This window comes from Caloenas nicobarica, chromosome 5 (genome assembly GCF_036013445.1).
Source record: "Caloenas nicobarica isolate bCalNic1 chromosome 5, bCalNic1.hap1, whole genome shotgun sequence".
Classification (NCBI taxonomy): Eukaryota; Metazoa; Chordata; class Aves; order Columbiformes; family Columbidae; genus Caloenas; species Caloenas nicobarica.
Genome location: NC_088249.1, coordinates 871,115 through 891,907, shown reverse-complemented (window position 1 = coordinate 891,907; position 20,793 = coordinate 871,115). Strand labels below are relative to the sequence as shown.

General features: G+C 52.2%; 1 protein-coding gene across 1 annotated transcript in view; it reads left to right on the top strand.

Annotated features, from left to right (window-relative positions):
* The first annotated feature begins 1,807 nt into the window (after positions 1-1,807).
* Positions 1,808-20,793, top strand: part of MDGA2 (MAM domain containing glycosylphosphatidylinositol anchor 2) — a 332,178-nt gene continuing 313,192 nt past the window's right edge. Inside the window, exons 1-2 of the mRNA XM_065635574.1 lie at positions 1,808-1,895; positions 1,974-2,243. Coding sequence (XP_065491646.1) covers positions 1,808-1,895; positions 1,974-2,243 — 358 coding nt within the window. The remainder of the gene's footprint in view (positions 1,896-1,973; positions 2,244-20,793) is intronic.

The following is a 20,793-nucleotide window of genomic DNA, read 5'->3' as shown; positions in this document are numbered from 1 at the left end:
ATTGCATCCCTCAGTGGATTTCCAAATGATGGGTTGGATGGCTCTGAGCCCTTTGGGGATGGAAGTTCAACAGATTGTCTCAGAAGGGCAGCACTGAGGAGTTCAGCCCCTGTCACCAGTGCCCAGGAGAGCGCTAAAAAGTGCTAGAAGAGTCCAAGCCTTGTTAACAGTGTCCTGCTTTTTGCCAGAGGGGTCAAGAGAAACACTGACAGCGCAATTACTTCTTCCAGAGCGTGTCACTTGGTCCTGGCATGGAGCGCTAATCCTTAATTGGTGCAGGCAGAGGAGGAAACTGAATGTAACTGTGTCCAAAGCGCCTATGGTTTTGGTGCAATCCTTGCAGGAACTGATCACGAAGAGGAGAGGACAGGGGCTGTCACTTCCCAACAGATCCTTAGTTTGCTCTGGTGAATTGGAGGCAAGAGACCTTCATCAGCACAAGTCCCATGGGACCCCAAAAAATACAGACATCAGGCAGCCTGTGTGCAGCCTGGGAAGGTGCTGGGAGCCAGTGAGGTATCTCAGATACTTGGTGGAGGCCAAACAACGCTGAAGGGGGCAAGGACTAGATGAGAACCCAGCAGTGGGCAGCAGTCGGAGTGCGCTCAGCTGCATCACTGCCTGCCAGACACACGGAGCAGCTTGTCCCCTATGTGCCCCCTCCCGGCTTATCACACCCAGGGTGTGGGAGCCCCCAGACTGGTGAGTGTTCTTAGCCCTGTGCCCTGGGGCACTCAACCTTGAGCAAGCACGGAGCGTTTAGTCAGCGGAGGCTGGGGAGAGCAGCGCTGCTGACCCCCGGCACCCCACGAGTGTGTGTCACCAGTGGGGCAGAACACGGCTGGGAGCGGGCCTGAGCCCTGCGGTGTCCCCAGCAGCGGGCAGAGAGGGAGCGGCTGGAATCGGGGGATGACGAGGGGACAGCACGGATGCCGGCAGGGAAGCCCCACCGCGGAGCGCAGCTCTGCCCAGGACCAGCGGGAGATGCGCGGGTGCCCGTGGCCGGGCCGCCCCCATTCCTCACGGCAGCCGGGAGCGGAGCGCGTAGTCAGCGCGGGCACAGGGCGCCCCGCACCGTCCGCACCGCGCAGCCCCGCGGAGCCGTGTGACCGGTACCCAGGGTCGGGTGACAACCGGGCACAGGCGCGGCGCGTAGCGGGGACCCACGGAGCGCGCAGCCAGCGCGGCGCTCCGCACCGTCCGCACTGCGCGGGGGCACCGCACCTCACCTCACCGCGCAGCCGGGAGCGGAGCGGGGTGAACCGCACTGTGCTGCCGGGTGCGGAGCGGGGCGCATCGGCACCGTGCTGACGGGAGGGGAGCGGGGCGCAGCGCACCGCGCATCCCGGAGCGGAGCGCACAGGGCGCAGCGCACCGCGCACCCCAGAGCAGAGGCACCCCTGGCATCGCCCGCAGCCCTGCGCGCCCGGCGGCGGAGCCACGGGGACACGAGAGGCGGCGGAGGAGGAGGCGGAGGAAGGCGCGCAGCAGCGAGCCACGCAGCTTTGACGTCGCCGGGCTGCGGCTCCCCGGCTCCGGCTGGCGGCACGTATAGCACAACGTGACCGCACACCGCCGCCCTCCATTCACACTCGCACACTCGCACCCACCGCACGGCAGAGGGAAGCCCGCCGCCCCCCCCCCGCCCCCCCGCCATGGGCCCGGCCGCCGCTCCGCAGGCGCGGTGAGGGCCGCTCCGGGCGCGCAAGAGCAGGACACACCTCCGCGGCTCCGCGCCCTCCCCCCCGACGCCACCTCCGCGCCGCGCGGGGGGCCCCGCGCACCATGCGGGGGTCGCGGCGCTGCGATGGCATCTGATGGCCGCGGGGCGCAGGCGGCTGCGGCGGCCCCGGGAGGCGCTCGGCGGCCCCGGGAGGCGGCGGCGGCGGCGGCCGGCGCCCTGAGGGGGCTGCCGCTCTGAGGGGGGCTCGCCCCGCGCCTCTCCGCGCCGCTCCGCGCCGCCCGCTGCGCAGGAGGAGGAGGAGGAGGAGGAAGAGGAGGCGGAGGAGGAGGACCGCAGCGGTGCCCGCCGCCTGCCCCCCGCCGCCCTGCCTGCGCGGGCGTGCGCGGCTCGGCCGCAGCGGAGCGCGGGGCTCCGGTGGGCGCTGCGCTGCCTCCCCCCCGCGGCTCCCCCCACCGCCGGGCTGGATATGTGGATGCTCACGTGAAGATGGATGTAGCGATCGGGCTGCTGGGGCTGCTGACGGTTCTGCTGGAGGGCAGCTCCGGGCAAGGGGTGTACGGTGAGTCCGGGGCGCGGCGTGACCTTGTCGCGACTGTCGCCGGAGCGGGAGGGGGGGGGTGTGTGTGTCCCCCCCGCGCGGCCACGGGGGCGGCGGGCCCGCGCTGCGCGCCGCGGGAGCCGGCGGAGCCAGAGCGGAGGCAGCGCCGTTGCCATGAGACGCTGACATTGCGCCGCGAAAACCGGGGGCGGGGGGTGTCGGGGGCTCCGGCCGGTCCCGGCCCGGGCTGGCCGCTGCCGCGGAGCGGATGGGCACCACCGTGATGGGGTTTCTCCGTGCCCGCTGAGCTCCGCGGGGTTGCCGCACTTGTTAGCAGCGGCGCTGCCGCCCGCCCGCGGCCGCGCAGCGAGGGGCGGGGGCGAACCGCAAACTTCCCGGCGCTCCGCCGGGGGCGCGCAGTCCCCGCGGCCGAGCGGCGCGGGCGGCTCCGCGGGCGGGCGCGCAGGGGAGCGCCCCGCGGCCCCGCTGCCCCCGGCAGTGACTTGCAAATCGCCGCCGCGGAGCGGGACGCGGGGGACTCCGCGGAGCGGGGCGGTCGGGGCCGAGCCGGCGGCATCACCTGCCCCGCTCTCAGCACCCGGGTCCTGAGCGGCTGCCTGGGGACCGGCGCTGCGGCCGCGGGTCTTGTTGCTTCTCCCTCAACCCTCCGCCAAGTTGGCCCCGTTTACCGCGAAGCCTGGACCCGAGCAGCGCGGAGAACCGGGTGCCCCGCCGGACCGCGGTGCTGCGCGGTGGGGATGCCGCCCGGTGCGCTGGCCCCGGCCCCAGTGCTGCCCGGGTCCCGGTGATGCCCGGGTCCCGGTGATGCCCCGGTCCCGGTGATGCCCCGGTCCCGGTGATGCTCCGGCCCGCGGTCCGGGGTTATGTAAGCGGCGCGGCGGGGCTCGGTTCGGCGGCGGTGCGGAGCTGCTGGGAGCGCTGCCTCTGATACTCGATGTTGAGGCGACTTCATGAATTTGCCAGTGAATGCTTCGTTTGACATCTGCTCCTTCGAGCCCCTGTGCCCGTTTCAGCACTAAAATATTTGCTCCCCACCAGCAAGGCGGCCCCAGAGATGCTCTCTCCCCCCCACCCTCCCGCTTTTTTAAATTTTGCGAAATTTCAGTGTAATTGAAAATATCTGGGGGGTTCTGCTCCCAGCAGCTGGATTACTAACGTGCAGATCTTGGCACTGGCAGCACCGGGGCTCTTTGCCTTCCCCGACACACAGGCACATATTGTTGGATGCGTTGGAATAGCAACCGCTGTCATGAATAGAAGAGGGCTTGTTCAGGCAGAGTGTGTTTTGTGGGGGCCTACAGGAAAGGGAGCTCTTGCCCTGGACTAAACATCAGCATCTATGCACGGGTGATGTCACACGTAGATTTGTAGTAAGACTTTTGTTTAGCAATGCTGTGTTTTCGTCCTGTCAAATGTAACACCTTATTTAGGTTAAGGACGATTGGTGAAGGGCTGGCAGAGGGGGGGAGAGCCGTGCGAAGTCAGTCAGATGTGGCTGCACTATATTTGAAACCTGTTTCATGTGAATTTGTGTTCCTTCGTTGACTCCTGAAGGTTGGTTTGAGAAAGCAGACGGTGCTCAGCCAAAAAAAAAGCCAAGCCCATGGTATGTCACCCGGCAGCCTGGAGCACCAGGGCCATTTTGAGAAAGGAGGTTTTGAAGGTAGTACCCATTAGCAAAAGCAAGCAGCCTGGGAGAGGGACCCCCCTCAGTCCTTGTTGCTTTGGAAAAATAGGTTTGTGGGATTTGAACAACTTTTTTGTCCCTTATTGAAGATTTCAAGATCCTCGCAGCTCAGCTTCCAGGAGTGGAGCAGTTAGGAGGGTGTCTTGCTGACTTAACCCATTTGTTGCCTGCTTTCATGCCACCGATCTCAAATGCTGGTGTCTCTTCTGAGAGCGGGCAGAGCCCCAGCGTCCTCCCTGTGCCCTGCTGCCCTCTCCGGCCCTGCATGGAGAACCTGCTGCTTTGCAGCTCTCTCAGACCTGTCATTAGGTGCCGTCTGCCGCTCCGGCTTCTCTCCAGTTCCTCCCGTTGCGATTGTGTCCCTGGGACAGGGTCTCGCTGGTGATGTGCACTGCCCGAGCTCCACCTGCCTGCACTCCTGCCTGCACTCCTGCCTGCACGCCACGGATGCTCCACACTGCAGAAGGTGCAGAGAAGGAGCACTCAGCACGTCCCCCCAGAACAGCAGCGCTTGAGAGCTGCTTTGCTGCCTTTAAATGCAAAATAAATGATCCACATTTGCGTATTCTTAGTTCACGCAAAAAAGCAAATTAATGTCCCATGATGTCTGGCTGTACATCTCGCCGTTAACTCGTGCCTGTTGCTTCTGAATAGTAAAGCTGTGATTAAAAAGCTGGTACAGCTGAACCTGAGGGGGAACCGAGGCACTGACCCTGGGAACAGTTTGCCAAGGTTGGTGATGGAGCCAGGGCAGGCGCAGGTCTGCCCGGTGCCCACCTTCCCCTGCTGCTTCAGGGGACGGGGAGAGAGCAGAGCTACTAAAATCCCTGGCAAGATGTGCAATTCCCCAGCTCTGCTTTGTGCAGCTTGTTTTCTTGGCTAAAATAATCTTAAGAAAAACTCCAAGTGCTGTATGCACTTTCCCTACCCTTTAAATTCTGCGTGACTTGCATGGTTAATAAAGCAGAAGACGCAAGTATCCAGAACATGATGGTTAGCTTTTCACCAAACTTCATGTTACAAGTGGCTAAATGAGGAGGTCGACAGATGCGTAGCAGCTCATCCAAATGTGGGACTTTTATGAGAGCGGGGAGCCGATTTCCCCACCCGTTGGCCCGGCTGGGGGGCTCGCTGGGGACCCAGGGTTCAGGTGCATGTTTCCACAACAAGCGAGGCAGCACAGTAAAGGGGAGCACCCATGGTACCTGCTGGGCGAGGTGTCTGCACCCCTGGGGTGCCGTGCCTGGGGGTGCAGCCCCCCGGCAACTGAAGCAGCCCCCTCTGCAGCATGGTTTCCCTGTGGCCACGGGAGCATGTTTCACCCACTCTTTGCAGAGCTTTTAGTCGCTTTCCCATGAATTCAGCTGGAAATAGGCAGGGCAGCTACCAAGGACAAGGTTTTCGTGTATGTAAACGCCAGGTCTGCCATAGGGAAAAGTGTGTGTGTGCAACATTCATCCCTCTGTGCACCCCCACGCTGCGTTTTAAACCATCTCCTATAATGAAAAGTGCTGAGCATCTCACATGCAGATGCAGATAACATCAGGATGGCCATGAATGCTTCCTGAAAGCAAGTGATCACAAATGTAACGAGTATCCACTCTGCTCAAACCTGCCGGAGTCTCCCCGGGGCTCTGCAAAGTGTTGGGAGAAGCAGCTGTAGCTGAGGGAACGACCAGGCTTTTTGTTGCTGGTGCAAAGTAATGTGGAGGCGTAGGTATTTACTGTGTTAAATGTCAGAGAGATTGTCCTTGTTCCTCGTGCCAAACATCAAATGTTATCCAACAGATGAATTCGTATCCCAGTTTTATAAAGAAGCAGGTTTGGAAACGGGGAACTCAAACCCCTTGCACCCCAGATGGCAGCTGGGTTGGGGTCCGGTGAAGCACTTTGTGTCCCCAAGGAGGTGGAGCAGGTCACGCAGTGTCGGGAAGGATGCTCCTCTGGCTGCGTCTTTATAATGATGATGATTATTTTGTGTTACGCTTGGCTCCTCGGAGGGATTAACGACAGCTGGCTTTGGAGCGAGAGTGTCTGCATGCCACAGCTGACCCGGCCTTTCCCTAATGCTCGCCCTGCTTGAACAAGTGGATTGGAAGGATGAAAGAAGGGAAGCAGGGGAAAAAAATCAACACTAAGAGCGTTTTCCCCGTTAGAAAGGCTGGTTGCCCGTTTCTGCCGGCGAGGGCAGGCTCTGGGTCACCGGCCTCAGATGTCACCGCGGCAGCGCGGGGACCGAGAGGGTATTTCCGTGGTGTGAATGCGGGTGTTGTGTGGGCTGGTTTAACCCTGCACAATTCGGGACATTGTGCGAGGGAAGCGCGGCAGCCCCGGGAACAGGGGAGGAATTATGCGGTGCCGGAGGGGCTGGCGTTTCTGAGCAGCTGTGAGCTCCTCCGCCGCCCCGTCCAGGAGGTTTCGCGGGAGCCAACTGGTCATCCAGAGCTTTAACTCTTAACTGAGCCCTGGAGAGGGATCATCCTCCTCCCTCTCACGCCGCGGATGTTGACACTGGGATTTCGGCAGCGCTCTGGGATGAACCTCAGCTTGCGCAGCCGAACCCGGGAGCGTGCGGAGACGGGGGAGCGGCCGCCGTGCCTTTTGTGGACAGCCAAGCGATCGGGATCGACTCTGCTCCCGTGGTGCTTATTTATGCCATAGGTAAGGGGCTGCACAGCACCCGGCATCCGCGTGTGCTGGTCTGCGCGTTCGGGGGGCTGGTTTTGCCCTGGGGTGCAACAGTTTGGGGTCGAGGAGTGCGAGTGGATAGAGTCAAACTGTTAAAATGCTCGCTAGTAAATGCGCGGGAAAAGACCAGCGACAGAGATTAAACCTGGCTGCAGGTCTGCTGAATGCGTGGAGAGGCAGGTCAGAGCAATCGTCCTGGTGTGCAGCGAGTTGGCTCCGTCCTGTTCTGGGCGTCGCAGCACGTCTCACCCTGCCGGGAGCAGCTGATGCTCTGCGCATCCCCGCTCAAAACGTTGCCTTGGACTCTGTGCGAGGGAGATTTGGAGGAAATCTGGTGGCAAGGAAACAAGTCTTTAAACAAATAAAATAAAAGCTCTCCTGGCTCAGAAGAGAAAAATCCAGTTTAATTAGAATCAGTCAGATGAAGTGCTGGGGAGGAAGGAAGCAGGTGAATGACTAAAGCTCAGTTCCGCAATGTACCCTCCTCAAATATTCTCTGGGACCTTCTTCAATGAAGGGATGAGCTGCTCCTTGCATGCATTGCAATGCCAGCCTATGTATGCATGTATATTTACATATACTCTTGTAGGGCACTCAGTCTTCTGCAGTATATCCCCTTCTTCTAGTGGAAAAAAACCCTTTTGCATGGGAGACACCCAGCCACGGCCACGCGGAATGCGAATGCAAGCGGGGAGGATGCTCCCCGCCTCCTCCTGCCCGTGCCGGGACATTGTCACTTGAATTCTCCACTCAGTTGGGCTCAGGACCATACATTGTGTCTTAAACTGTGTTTCTTAAACCTGGAAAAGACTCTTTTTTTTGGAGAAAGGGGTTTTTGAGAGCGGCTGTCCCCACCACCCAGGTGTGTCCCAGTGAAGGCGTTGGGCGTTGCCCTCCCTCGTCCCCTTAGGTCCTTCGGTTTATCTTTTTATAAAACCTCTTGCCCATTTTGAGTTATGTCTGGATCCCGCTGAATTATTTCCTGCCATCTCCATAAATGATGGCCTCGCTAAATATAGCTGAACATGGAGGGAAGTCGGTTTGCTGTTCTCAGACAGGTTTTGAAGGCAGAATCTTCTGGGAGGACTTTCTCGCAAGACTTGCTGGCTGGTTGGGAGCAGAGCGGTGGCCCAGCCTGGGAGACACCTCCCTCCATGGGTGCTTCTTGAACCTAGGAAAGGCCGAAGGACCAAGCGGTTCCCTTGAACATCCTTACAGGCTCACGTGGCTCTTGGGAGCATTAAGCTTGATTTTGACGTCCGCTTGTCCTGGTTGCTTGTTGCCAGCATATGTAGGTACCAGGGAGGTTTGTGATCTGGAAAACTCCATACATAAAGGGGGGTAAGGCTGACTAGAGGTAGTTAAAAAAGGAGAAAAAAAAAAATACGTTTTCATTATCTCAGGAAGGAAGAAGCAGGCAGTGGTGAAGAACTAGCTCCAAGCAGCCACCTAAAGCATTAGAGGAGCCAACAGCAATCATTTGGAGTTACCAAAGCCCACAGTGGAAATAAGGATGAGGTTTTTTTAACAGCTGGGGTAATTAGCTGTTGGAGCAGCTCACCGAGAGATGTGCTGGACTCCCTGATGTCGAACGTCTTTGATATACAATCAGATGTTGCTTCTTCAATTGGCGAGCTTGACAGAGGTGGAGATCTGGGTGTGTGGGAGGTCAACCCAGATGAGACCCACTGCCCCTCCTGGCCTCAGACTCCAGGAAGCAGTTAATCTGTTTTTAATATATCAGAGCAGTGATCGGAGTAATATATGTTACTTAGCAAATGGTCTGGACTTTAATTATGTTATTAATACATTACATGATTAAGACATGATGTAAATATGCTGGAAATATGCTGGTCGGTAACTCTCAGTCTGGGAAGGGAGGAGGAGATCGAGTCGATGGACCAAAAGGTCCTTTCTCTTCCTCCATGTGTGTTGGGGTGTGTGGAACACCTGGGGTATCACTTTCCCTGGGCCTTCAAGTGACAGCAGTGCCCAGGTACCCTGGGAATGGGACTCGGGGGGGCTCTGGGGGCGCGGGGGCCAAGGGCTGCCCTGCTCTGGGACACAGCGGCTGGGCAGGGTCTCGCCGGGCGCTGGATGCGCTGCTGGAGCCATCTCGTCGGGCTTCATGGCACCATCCCATGGAGCAAGCCCACTGCCCAAGCATCGCTTTCTAACCTGGCAACGTGTTTTTGTGGCTGGATGAAATAGCTGGTTGTCCCTCATATGTAAAAATGCATTGGAACTGTTGGGGGTGTTCAGCCTGGAGAAGAGAAGCTCCAGGGAGACCTTATTGCAGCCTTTCTGTGCTTAAAAGGGGCTGATAAGAAAGACGGGGACAGACTTTTTAGCAGGGCCTGTTGTGATAGGACAAGAGGTGATGGTTTTAAACTAAAGGAGGGAGATTCAGGCTGGACATGAGGAAGGAATTGTTGGCCCTGAGGGTGGTGAGAGCCTGGCCCAGGTTGGCCAGAGAGGTGGTGGCTGAACCATCCCTGGAGACATCCCAGGCCAGGCTGGACGGGGCTCTGAGCAACCTGAGCTGGTGCAGATGTCCCTGCTCATGGCAGGGGGGCACTGGGGGAGCTGGGGAGGGCCCTGCAACACAAACTGTTCTGTGGTTCTATGATTCGATAATTTTCATAGAATTAATATTTCATAGAATGTCCTGAGTTGGAAGGGACCCACTAGGATCATTGAGTCCAACTCCTGTCCCTGCATAAGACAACCCCAAAATTCACACCATTTGTCTGAGGGCATTGTCCAAATGCCAGCTTTTCTGATGTAGTGAAGGTCAAAGCTAACTGTCCTTGATGCACCAACCGGGAGCCTTCAGTCCTCAGGAGACGGCAAGAAAAGCTGCACCGTCATCTTGAACATGAAACCAGTGGGACTTTTCTTCCTTACATCGTTTCACTGACTAATTCTGTCTGGTGGCTTATGGATTTGTGAGATAGGAATCAAAGAGGCAGGGAGATAAAAACCTTCTGAGGAGCAGGCGTTGTCCTGTAGTGGCAGGGCGAGCTGTGATGCTGCATTCCAGTCGAGGAGCCTCCATCCACATGGAGGGCGAGGGGCTGGAGCACAAGGGTGACGGGAGCGGCTGAGGGAGCTGGGGGTTCAGCTGGAGAACAGGAGCTGAGGGGAGACCTTCTGATCTCTGACCTGCCTGAAAGGAGCTTGGAGCCAGGGGGGGTCGGGCTCTGCTCCCCAGGAACAAGCGCCAGGACCAGAGGAAACGGCCTCAAGTTGCGCCAGGGGAGGTTGAGGTTGGATCTGGGGAACAATTTCTTCCCCAAAGGGCTGTGGGGCATTGGAACAGGCTGCCCAGGGCAGTGCTGGAGTCACCATCCCTGGAGGGGTTGGACAGACGGACATGAGGTTCTCAGGACATGGGGCAGTGCCAGGGTTGGGTTGGACTTCATGATCTTGACGTCTCTTCCAACCTAAATGGTTCTGTGGTTCTTGTTGGGGCAGTTCTTGTTTCGTCAGTATGTGGGCCTTGGGGAAGTTTAATGCTGAGCTTACAAGTATTTTTCATACTGGAGAGATGATGTAACATAATCACTGGGGCAGCCCGATGCTTTGACTCTTGCCCCGTGCTTGGGAAGAAAAGTCAGTTTTGCCTTCCCAGCTCATCGTGCTGGACCTGGTTGAGGTGGGATGAGAACTGCCCACCAGCCCGATGGAGGTGGCACATCTCAGAGCATCTCCGGGGGGTCCTGCAGGGAGCAGGTCTTCACCTGCAGGAACGAGGGGTGTGCAGTGGTATTTTGACTGCAGGTTTTCCCCCTGAATATCTGGCATCTTAGTTTAACGGCATTAAACCCAAAATCCTCGTGAATATGCTGGCAGCGTGATGGGTGCTGGAAGATGTGCCGGCTGTTGAAATGTGCTTGGTGGGAGCGAGGCGGTGGAGAGAAATGGGGTGATTTGCATTCCGTAATTAGACTAACCAAACTGTTCGGAGAAGGATGAGCCAATCTGAGGAACTGATTAAATAAAAAGTCGTTGAGATAATGTTTATAACCACAACGCACAGACCACAACCATCCTCCTGCCTCCATCAAACCATCCACTTCCATTGTGTCCCTGTCCATCCCAGACACACCGCCAGCAGCTCCCAGCTTCACCCCGAGCTAAAAAAATTAAAGTTCATTATTACAGTGTAGGGCTCAGGGGCCCAGATTATGAATTAGCAAATAAATGAATATTTCCTGGTGGAAGGAGCTGAAGGAATTGGATTCTGCATTAGGCTGCCCACCTGATTAATGGCTGTTTTTCCGGAAGGCGGAGTTACTCTGCTCTTCTGGGTGTTGCATTGCTGTTCGTTTTTTTTTCTTTTTGCTTAGCATTATATTGATGGAATATAAAGCAATAAAGCGGTCTTGGCAGCATTACACTGCAAGGGTCGAAGCGAGGAGGGAGTAGAAGTTTTCACACGAGTTTCGCCCTAACGTTTGTCTCTCAAACGATGGGACAAAATCCTCTTTTCCTTGCAAGCCTGGTGCTGTAGCTCCTCTGGCAGAGGGGGAAGGTGCAAATTGAGCTAAACACCACGATTTGGCACAACTGAGAGCATCCCCCACCCAGCTGCCATGCAGGCAGCTCCTTATTGCAGTCCCAGCCAGGGCTCTTCCCCACTCCCTCATTTTTTTTTTTCCTTTCCTCCACATCACTGCTAAATAATGCAAAAGAGAACTTTGTAAATCAACCACTTTTCCTGCAATCTCTCCCCAAAATTTAGCACGGCTTGGCTTTTTTCCTCTGCACGCGAGCAAGGCTGCCAGTACAAAGTCAATGGTGGAGCTGTTTACAGGGGCACGTCTGCAGCCCCACAGCTGCAATTAATTCTGATTGTTAATTAAAGCAAGGCCAGGCTAGCAGTTTAAGCTCCTTCTCGTAGTGGATCTGAGCAGTCTTGGAGTGAGTTTGCAAAGTTGAGGTCTTCTTCTAAATGTGAGTGGTTTTTTACTTTTCTTTTGTGAAAATTACTCATTTACTGGGGTGGGGGGAAGATGAGCTATGTGTGGGAAGCTAGTGTGTGGTTTTTTTTTTTTTTTTTAATATGCGCTGTATAAATAAATTAAAAATGGTCAGGGAGGTGGTTTCTCTGTTGTGGTGGTTTCTTTTTCTGTGGGCTCTTGAGTGAAGGTCACAGAGCAGGTTTGAGGTGGGTCTGTAGGGATGTTCTCGTCCTAGAGATGCATCCGGGACCTGGTCTGCTATGTACTTCTCCAGGTTATTGTGCGAGTGTTGTACTGAATCCTGGTGAGGAAGAGAGAAAAATGATGACGTAAGGAGAGATGAGTCTCTGGGATGTGCCTGGTCTGAGTTCACTGAGGCCGGACCTGTAGCAAGGAGAAATGTGAATTTTTTTTTTTTTCTTTTTGAGATAAGTTGTAACTTTTAAGAGTTGCAAAAGTTATTGCATGTGGTCAGAATGTTTTGCCAAAGTCAAACCGTGCTGGGGGTTATTGTATTTGTTTATTGTTGTTGTTTTAACCTGCATGACTGTTTTAATATAGAAGGGAATCCTCAAACAGGCACTTCAAAATGAAAAATTGAACTGCTTCGCTTAAAGTCAAAACATTTAAACGTTTTCCAATTATTTAAAAAATGCTGTCAGGAATTCAAGGAACATGTCAGGCTTTGGAATTTAGCATTTTTATTGCTGGAAAGAGAAAAGTTTTGTGAGAGGAGAGAGAAGAAACGTCCCACTTGAGCTTGCACAGTACTGAGGTCCATCTGGTGTGTTGTGTCCCAAGTCTTAGGTTGGTGAGAAATGAGCTGATATCCGATAACAGACAAGAAAACCTGTCCTTTTTCAGTAATTTCAACTTTTATAATATGGTTGTACGTGTGCCATCGGCGGCTTTTTTCCTGACATTTGGAGTGATCTGTTTTAAATGAGCAAGGCTGTTGTTGCTACTTGGTGGTCAGGTCCAACTCATGATGCCAACTGGGTGTTGTCTTGCCTGTTGTATTGCAACACCGATTAATTGATTAGCGATTAATCCCCTGTATGTGACTCCAAAGGCTAACGCAGCTGTGGGTGAACAACTGTTTGAGGTGTCCCCATGCAGAAGCTGGGCTGCCTGTGTCAGCAGAAGACAGGACTAAGACGATTAATGTGTATGAAAGATCTCTTTCTGTGTTCATGGGGTGTGACTTTAATCCGTGTTGGTATCGATGCTTTCCTGTGAATGTCCAGCCGCTGTCTGCTCTTGGCCAAGCGCCTATTTCCATACAAACCAAAGATCTGCTTTATCTGTGGCCAACCAGACTAAAGAGCTTTTCACTAATAAGCTGTGAGGCTGCTCATCTGAGGCAGAAGCTCTCATGTGTTTCTAGTTAGTTTAATGTATATATTTTGCCTTATATGAAAGTTTAACTTTACCTCAGGCACCTGAAGAAAAAAAAAATGCCGTTGCAGCTAAATATTCTCATAAAGAGAACGTTTTGTTGCCTGCAGCTACTCTGTACTCAAGCAAGCAGAGTCGTCAAACTTTGGGGGCTTTTAGAAGAGTAATATCAATACCCTAAAACTAAACTCCCATCCAGCAGAGTCCGATGGGATTTCACTAATGGGCTTTGCCATCCCCCAGCACTCACGCAGGAGCCCCCTGAGAGCATCTCCCCAGTGCGGTGTGATGAGTCAGGGAGGAGGGAGCCGAGTTTCTGGGTATTTTTGCTTTAAGGACGATGATAAGTTGTAGGAGTGATGCACAGACTTGGGGCGAGTGTTAGAGATGAGTGTGTTTAACTGAGGAGTAGGTGCGAGTCCTTTCCTTCTGTGCTTACCAGGCAAGGTCTGAACTCCGTTGTTCTTGGGTGGTTCATGATGTTCCTTTCACAGCTGATGTTCTGGAGAAATGGTGCCGTGTGCTCTACCCGAGCTGTTCAGGCGATGGTGCATATGGGTGGGAAAACCAGAAAACTGGGTATTTTGCTACCTACGGGTGGTATCACCTTGGCAGCGTGAGTTATGCTATCTGGTGAACCCTGGGACAGAGCTGGGGGACACCAAGTGTGGAAACACAACAGGGTGACATTTAGATGTGGGTATGGCTGTTTCTGAAGACCTTCCTCCTCTTGGTTGGTTGCTGTGGGTAAGAAGTACTTGAAATGGAGTTGGCAGGTTCCTTTGCTCCAGTGTCAGGGGCTGGTAGCCGGGTTTGCTGCACTGGAGACGAATGTGGCAGATGGATCCATGAGGGCGAGTGTAGGCTTGTTGACCCAGCCAGGTGTTGCAAAGGTAGAGCAGACCCGGTGTTCACATGGCAAACAGAATTTGTGTTTAAGATACAATTGCTCCAGAGGTTGGACCTGCAAGTATGGTTGTCTTGGTGCAAAAATGTCCCGTCCCCTGTCTGCAGCAAAACTCCTCATAGCTGGGAGTGAGGGAGATGCATAGTGGTCTTCTTTTTCCAGAATTTGGTTCCCTGCTGCTGTCTGGGATGCTCTTCTAGATGGAACCAAAGCTCATATGCTCCTTGATGCGGTGCCACGCCTGCATGGTGTCAGCCAGCCAGGCTGGGAGAAGCTTTCCTGAAATGCATTGCTGTGAAATGGCTGAATTCTTGTTCAGTGAATCTAAGCAAGTTCCTCTTGAGGCAGTAAGCCCTGGTGACTTCCGTGCCATGGGAGACATGAGTTTCGTCTTGGCACAGCAGGGTATGGAGAGGAAACCTTGAAGCCACCCAAGTCAGTGCAGTGAGTCAGACGAGAGGAGGGTGAGAGGGGCTGAGACCTCTGGGCGCTGCTGCACTGCATCAGATCGCATAACCGTAGAACTGTACAGAAATGATGAGTAATACTTCTGAGTGACTCCAGATTTGCTATAAACAAAATTACGATCTTGCTCTTGTGTCGTTCTCTTTATTAATGACCCTGGGTCACAGCAGCTGCATGGATCACGTGTGGATGGTGCAGAGCTGCCTTGCTGGGTGCCGTGACCAGCCCTCCTGGCATCTTCCAGGGCTGATGGAAGTTCAGAGCTCTGGGCTTGGCTGGTTTCTGTTAGTGTTTCTCTAACTGCTGGTTAAAAACACAGCACATGTAGTTCATGGGGGAAAACATTGCTCTGAACCCCAAAGTCTCTCCAGGACCAATGCGATGGGTGAGCAAGGTTTCTCATCTCTACATCTTTATTGGTGTGGAAGTACTCTCTTGGTCGGAGGTGAAAGTGGCTGTGGAGAAGCTGTGAGCGGGTGTGTTTATATGACATCTCTGCTCTGAGGCAGAAGCCCAGGCTTCTCTTTTCTGTTGAGGTATGAAGCACAATTGTGGGTGATGTCTCTGGAAAGGTGTTGGGGAACAGCTGTGCTGGAAACATGACAGTTGTGAATGGGAGCAGGAGATACCTGAACTGTGGGGCTATGATTCAGCCCTTGCACTGATTTATATCATCTCTGCCATTGATGTATCCTACTGCTGATACTACCCAGTATCTGCTGTGCTTCCACCAGATACTTCTGTATCCTGATGTCTCGGTGGTCCCTAATCTTTGAATGGTCCAAGTGTGTCAAACCCAACGTTGGCCATCTCCAGTTCATGTAGCATCACAGGCTGGTTTGGGTTGCAGGGCCCTCCCCAGTGCCCCCCCTGCCATGAGCAGGGACATCTGCACCAGCTCAGGTTGCTCAGAGCCCCGTCCAGCCTGGCCTGGGATGTCTCCAGGGATGGTTCAGCCACCACCTCTCTGGCCAACCTGGGCCAGGCTCTCACCACCCTCAGGGCAACAATTCCTTCCTCATGTCTGGCCTGAATCTCCCTCCTTTAGTTTAAAACCATCACCCCTTGTCTTATCGCAACAGGCCATGTAACCGTGCTGGGCTGCAGGGTGTCCTCTCAGGGCTATCCTGACCTTTGTTAGTTGGTCTCTCAGTTTCTGATGGAGGGGTTGCAAATACACACAGGCAGAAATAAAGCAGATGGGAGTGTGCAGTAATGAGGACAGCTGAAGATTAATCAGTGGGCCAGCCGTGCTCCACCACTGAGAGTTGCACAGCCGTAGCTAATACAGGGATAAATTAAATTGCAACAGTAGTTAGGATGGGTGCTGAAATCCAGCTCCACAAATTGGCTGCGTGGTGAAATATGTTGAGAGAGGCACCTGTCTATCATTGTTCCTATTTAAAGCCTAGTTTGTTTTTAGGATGTTGATTTTTAAAAAGCAGTTAAAAGCACTTTAACTATTGCAGTGCCTACAAGGGGGATAATTCAGCACAGAAAAGCCCTTTGACAGGTTGCCCAGAGAGGTTGTGGCATCTCCATCCTTGGAGATGATCTCTGGAGACCCCTTCCCACCTCAGCTGTCCTGTGATTCTCCATCAGCGTTGGCCCCAACAGCCACTGCAGTCCTTGCAGGGACAGCCCTACTTTTCCGTTTTCTTCACTCTTTTTTCCTCTAAAGTCAGCAAATACAGGTAATGTCCACTTTACCATTGGAAGACCAAGCCAAAGAAATGGAAGAGCAGGTATTGGCATGTTTTCTGCTGTGGCACAGGATGACAAGACCTGGAAAATCCCGCGTTTTTTTTCTTATGCTGCCAAAAAACTGGTGGCTAAAATCGCCCTGGTAATCCAGTTTTAACAATACGTTATGTATCTTTGAGTTAGAACTGTAAAGCGAGTCTTAAGGTGAGCATGTTTGGATGCTCCCTCGCTGAAGAACACGCTGCTGTGGGGCCACTGAGGCCATTTGAGGGACAATTTCATTGTGTGGCGGGTGGCCTGTGGCTCCTGCTGCTGCCAGGGTGCCGGTTATATGGGCAGTCCCATTGGGTGGTCATTCATGGGTTGGGGAAGAAAAGAAGATTAGTGAGAGAAGCCATGCCAGTGGGGGAAAAAGTGAACCAGCCTGGTGGAGAAATCCATAGAAGAAAAGTAAATCTACTAGTGTGGTGAGTGCGGATGTGCTCTGCCTGCTCTGGGGCTCAGCAAGTGGGCATTCTGCTGTAAAAATCCTACATTTCTAGCATTATTTTATTATTTATCCATTAAACAGAATTCTTCTCTTCCACTTTTTTCCTGATGTGGAATCTGGCTGCTCAGCTTTGCGCTGCGCCCTGCACGACTGTAGTACAGATGTTTCTGTCGAGCTGTGTGCGCCCAGATGTGATCCCGCGGGGTTCGATGTGCAGGAGGTCGGGCTGATATCCAGGGCACCCTTTGTGCCATGTCCACGGAGGGTGATGGGAGCCCAGGGGCTGCACATTAAGGAGTTGATCTCGGAATCATAATGTGGGCAAAGCCCACCAGGTGTCTTGCGGGCGCATTTGGTTTCTTAGCCAAGACGGTCTGTATTTCATAAGCCTGTAATGACTCACTGGTGGGTTTGCTCTTGCAGGAATGAAAATGTGCTCCTTCCTTCCTCGCATCTTTCAGAGAGCAAATGTACGGCACTTGGCTGCTTGTTCTGCACTTATTAGCTTATAAAGTGCCATATGGAAGAATATTAAATAAAGCATGGGCTTTTTCTGGAGGATGTTAGCTGATAGTGCTGGTTCTTCTGAGGATGGCAGTTGTTTTTCTGGCCGTCTCTCTCCTGTCCGTTGTGGAGTTTATGCCACATCTTGGAAGGGTTGATGCAGGTACGAGTAAACGCATCTTTAGTTCTGGGTCTACCTTTTCCTCGCCCAAATTCTCCAGTTACATACGCAGGAATAACATTCGGTAACAAAAACTGGGTGTATGTGAGAACATGTGCTTAGTTCAGTCATGCTAAAAGTAATAACTTCACTGGTGGAGCAAACCAGATGTGTAATAGATGGATGATGAGGATGATTTTTGGGGGTTTTTAGAAACAATTTATTGCAGCTCTTAAAGTTTCAGCCCTGACTCCCTGGTGTTGTTAAATATAAGATGTTGACTAGAAAAGCTGTTGTGCTTATTGCGTTGTGCACTGGAATATAAAGTTTACCCTGGCTAATGCTTATGTGTGTCTCTCACCAATATCGAGGAGGCAGCTGTGTCTATGGAGGGTGTGCCTGCCAGCTGTGGTCCAGCTGTGTGGCACTGATGCTCAGCTGGGGGGTTCAGGCTGAGCCCAGGCAGAGCTCAGTGCTGATGTGATGAGGATAAGCTGAGCTTTGGACACCTGTAGTAGCGGTTCCTGGTGTTATTTTATCAAGATGTTATTCTTGCATCCATCTCTTCTTGGTTTTTTGCCTTCTCTCAAATCCCATTTTTGACAAACTACTCGGGAACTTTCCCACGTGCTCTGTGTTGGAGGTTTAACCTGCAGAGTTTATTTGCCTGACCACCAATGCAGTGTGCAGGATATTTAAAATATCCCCAAAGGATCAAATCTCTTGCGTTGCAGAGAGATGCTGTCACGTGTCTGTCTTAGGAAAGTTTCTAGTTTTAACTAGTTTGAGATCACTGTGAAGTAACAACAAAACCACGTGCGGAATTAAGATCCCCTTAGGATTGTGTTTTTTCTCAATTAAAATCTCAAGTTTACAGCTGCTTACTCAGAGCAGGAAATGCGTTTTTCCACTTAAAGAGTATGGTTGTGTCATTAACTTCATAATTGTAAGACTGTGTTACTACACATTAAAATGTTAATAAAACTTACCTAAAGCATGGGGGTTTAAAGCAAAACTCTGCCAAGCTGTACAAGCCTGGTGATTTAATGGACCAGCGAGGGTAAACTATTTTATCTGTGTATGGACCTTAATTTGGGACTTAATTTGATGCTCCCCGCGGGATGTCTGTGCTCGGGTATCCCTGCGCAGGGGAAATAAGATTCCCCAAATATTTAAGCTCTCAAGGTCTGGAAAGAGGAGGCTGGTTTAACAACTTAAAATCCATTTGGAGAGATGCAAAAGTCACCGGGGGACTGTGTCGGGTGGGAGGATGAGGAGAGAGATGGAAATAAAGGGAGAGAAGTGTGCCAAGGAGACCAGTAAATAGCTTTAGCAGGGGCAGAAATCTAGAGCTGTTTTTCTTTTCTTTGAGACAAATGTACTTGGCCTGCAAAGCCTTTAGGGTGGGACTGTGCTGTGGTTGTGCATCACCTGTCACAGTGGGATCGCAGCTCCTGGCAGAGTTTCCAAGGCTTTATTGCAATGTAAATAATAATAATTAGCATGTCCTTATGAGGCAGGCATGGTAATGTTTAGTTTAAGAGAAAATAACCCAGCAACAAAAGGAGAAGCATTGTTAATCATTGTAAGAGGATCATTCGACTTTCACAAAGGCATGGTGAATGCAGAAGGTATGATGCCAGGATCAGGGTGAGCTGTAAGTTGTTGCCCAACTTCAGGGTAATTTCTAGGGGGTCCTGTGGAACACTTTCCATTTTTATGTATTTAAAAAAATCCCCAACAAAACTTAAAAGTTACCCAAAAAAAAAAAAATCCAGCAGGCTCTGTAAGGCTTGTCAGATTGTTGGCTTTTTAAATAGGGAGGTGAAAATGAGCTTTATGGAGAAATGAAGTGGGAATCAAAGGAAGGATGGTGATGGCTTTCTACACTGTCTTGGAGCATCTCGTAGGTGCGTCAAAGATATATGGAGCAAATCCTCCCAAAACTTGAGCAGAGAGGTGGGAAAAGCAGCAGTCTGGGCATCTGATTCAGGTCACAGGTGGTTAGTGCTCAGTATGTGCTCTAATTAGCTAATGGAGAAAGACTTTCTCATGCTCTTCTAAGGAAAAACCTGCTGTTGACATGTGCTGATATTGTAATTCAACAGAATCTGTTGTTCTTTACCTGGGAAGAAACAAAACAAACCAAAGCACAACAAACCAAACTTTTCCAGTTTCCATCATCTGACCCCTGTGTTGTAATGTTACATATGCGACTAGAACAGTCTAGTGCGTTAGTGATACAATAATGATATAAATTGGTACAGTTTGGTCAGGTATTGTGTAGGATAAGGAAAGCAGCCCAGAAACAGCGATACTTACCTCTTCAAAAGCCTGAAAGCTTATAAAATGATGAAATACAAATAACCCGAACGGTAAAGCTGTGTTATTGCACATTTTGAGGTATTGTGATGTGAGCTCTTCAGGGGTAAGTACATGATATCTCTCTTCTGATTCCCAGCGATAGTGGGAGCTAAAAGAGGTCTAGGAGATGTGTTCAGAAAATAACCGTGTTCGGGGTCTGCTTGTGATTTCATTTTAAGATGAATCCTGAAGTTCATCTCCCTTCCTTAGTCTCCGAGCCCGGTTGTGTTGAGTGCCAGCTGCCCTGTAAGGATTTGGGGACTGTTTTTATTGCACTGATTTATTTTGCTCTGCAGCCTGGCACAGACTTAAACTTCTTAAACTAAAACACCCCGTAGACCTCTGGCCCCTGCGGGAGGGAGCTCTGCCTCGGCGAGAGCAGGGGCATATATAGCAAAACGACTCAGGAAGTCTTCTGTGTTTTGGACCATACATTTGTTTTTATGGATTTTGGGGGGAGAAAATGATGCAGAGCCTGCAGAAGGTGGAATGGGGACTTGAAAGGAGAGTGCGTAATGGCAGAGCAGCTGTCTTTGGACAAAGCACGTCTGAAAAATGGAAAAAGCTTTGAAGCAGCTCCCTTTGAAAGTGGCTCAGACACAATAGGAAGCTTTTGCTCCGGCCTTGCTGGAAAAAAGGGATTTAACGTTTCCTCTAAGATACTACAAGGTATCTTTTATTATCGCACATGGATGGTTGAGAGCACTAACTCAGAGCCTGGACAGGTTTTATTTTAAAGGGAAAGGAGGGACAAAATGTCCAGGGGACATCTGGAGTTAGCTGAGTGCGGACTGCTCACCAGGTGTGCATGGGGCTGCTTTAAACTGGAGATGCAGAGAGTGGAAAATCGTCCCCAACGAGGTATCTGGGCTTAAACCAGCCATGCTGTTGCTGTGCCATAAACAGGATTTCCTTCTGAACCCGTGCCCGCAATGCCCCAAACCCTGAACAAGTGGTTAAGTGACATCCCATGAAGACATTTATAATGCTGCATGCCTTGTAAGTCTTTCATACTCAGAGCAAATGGAAAACATGGGGTAGTTCTAGAGTTAGGGTATGATTGGACTCCATGATCTTGAGGTTCTCTTCCAACCAAAATGAACTGCATCTTTGCAGTTCTTTTTCCTGCTCTTCCCTGCTTGCTGCTTTACATGTGGAAAAGAAAGTTACAGGAAAAAAAGAAGTGTGGTGGTGGTTGTTTTTTTTTTTGCAAGTG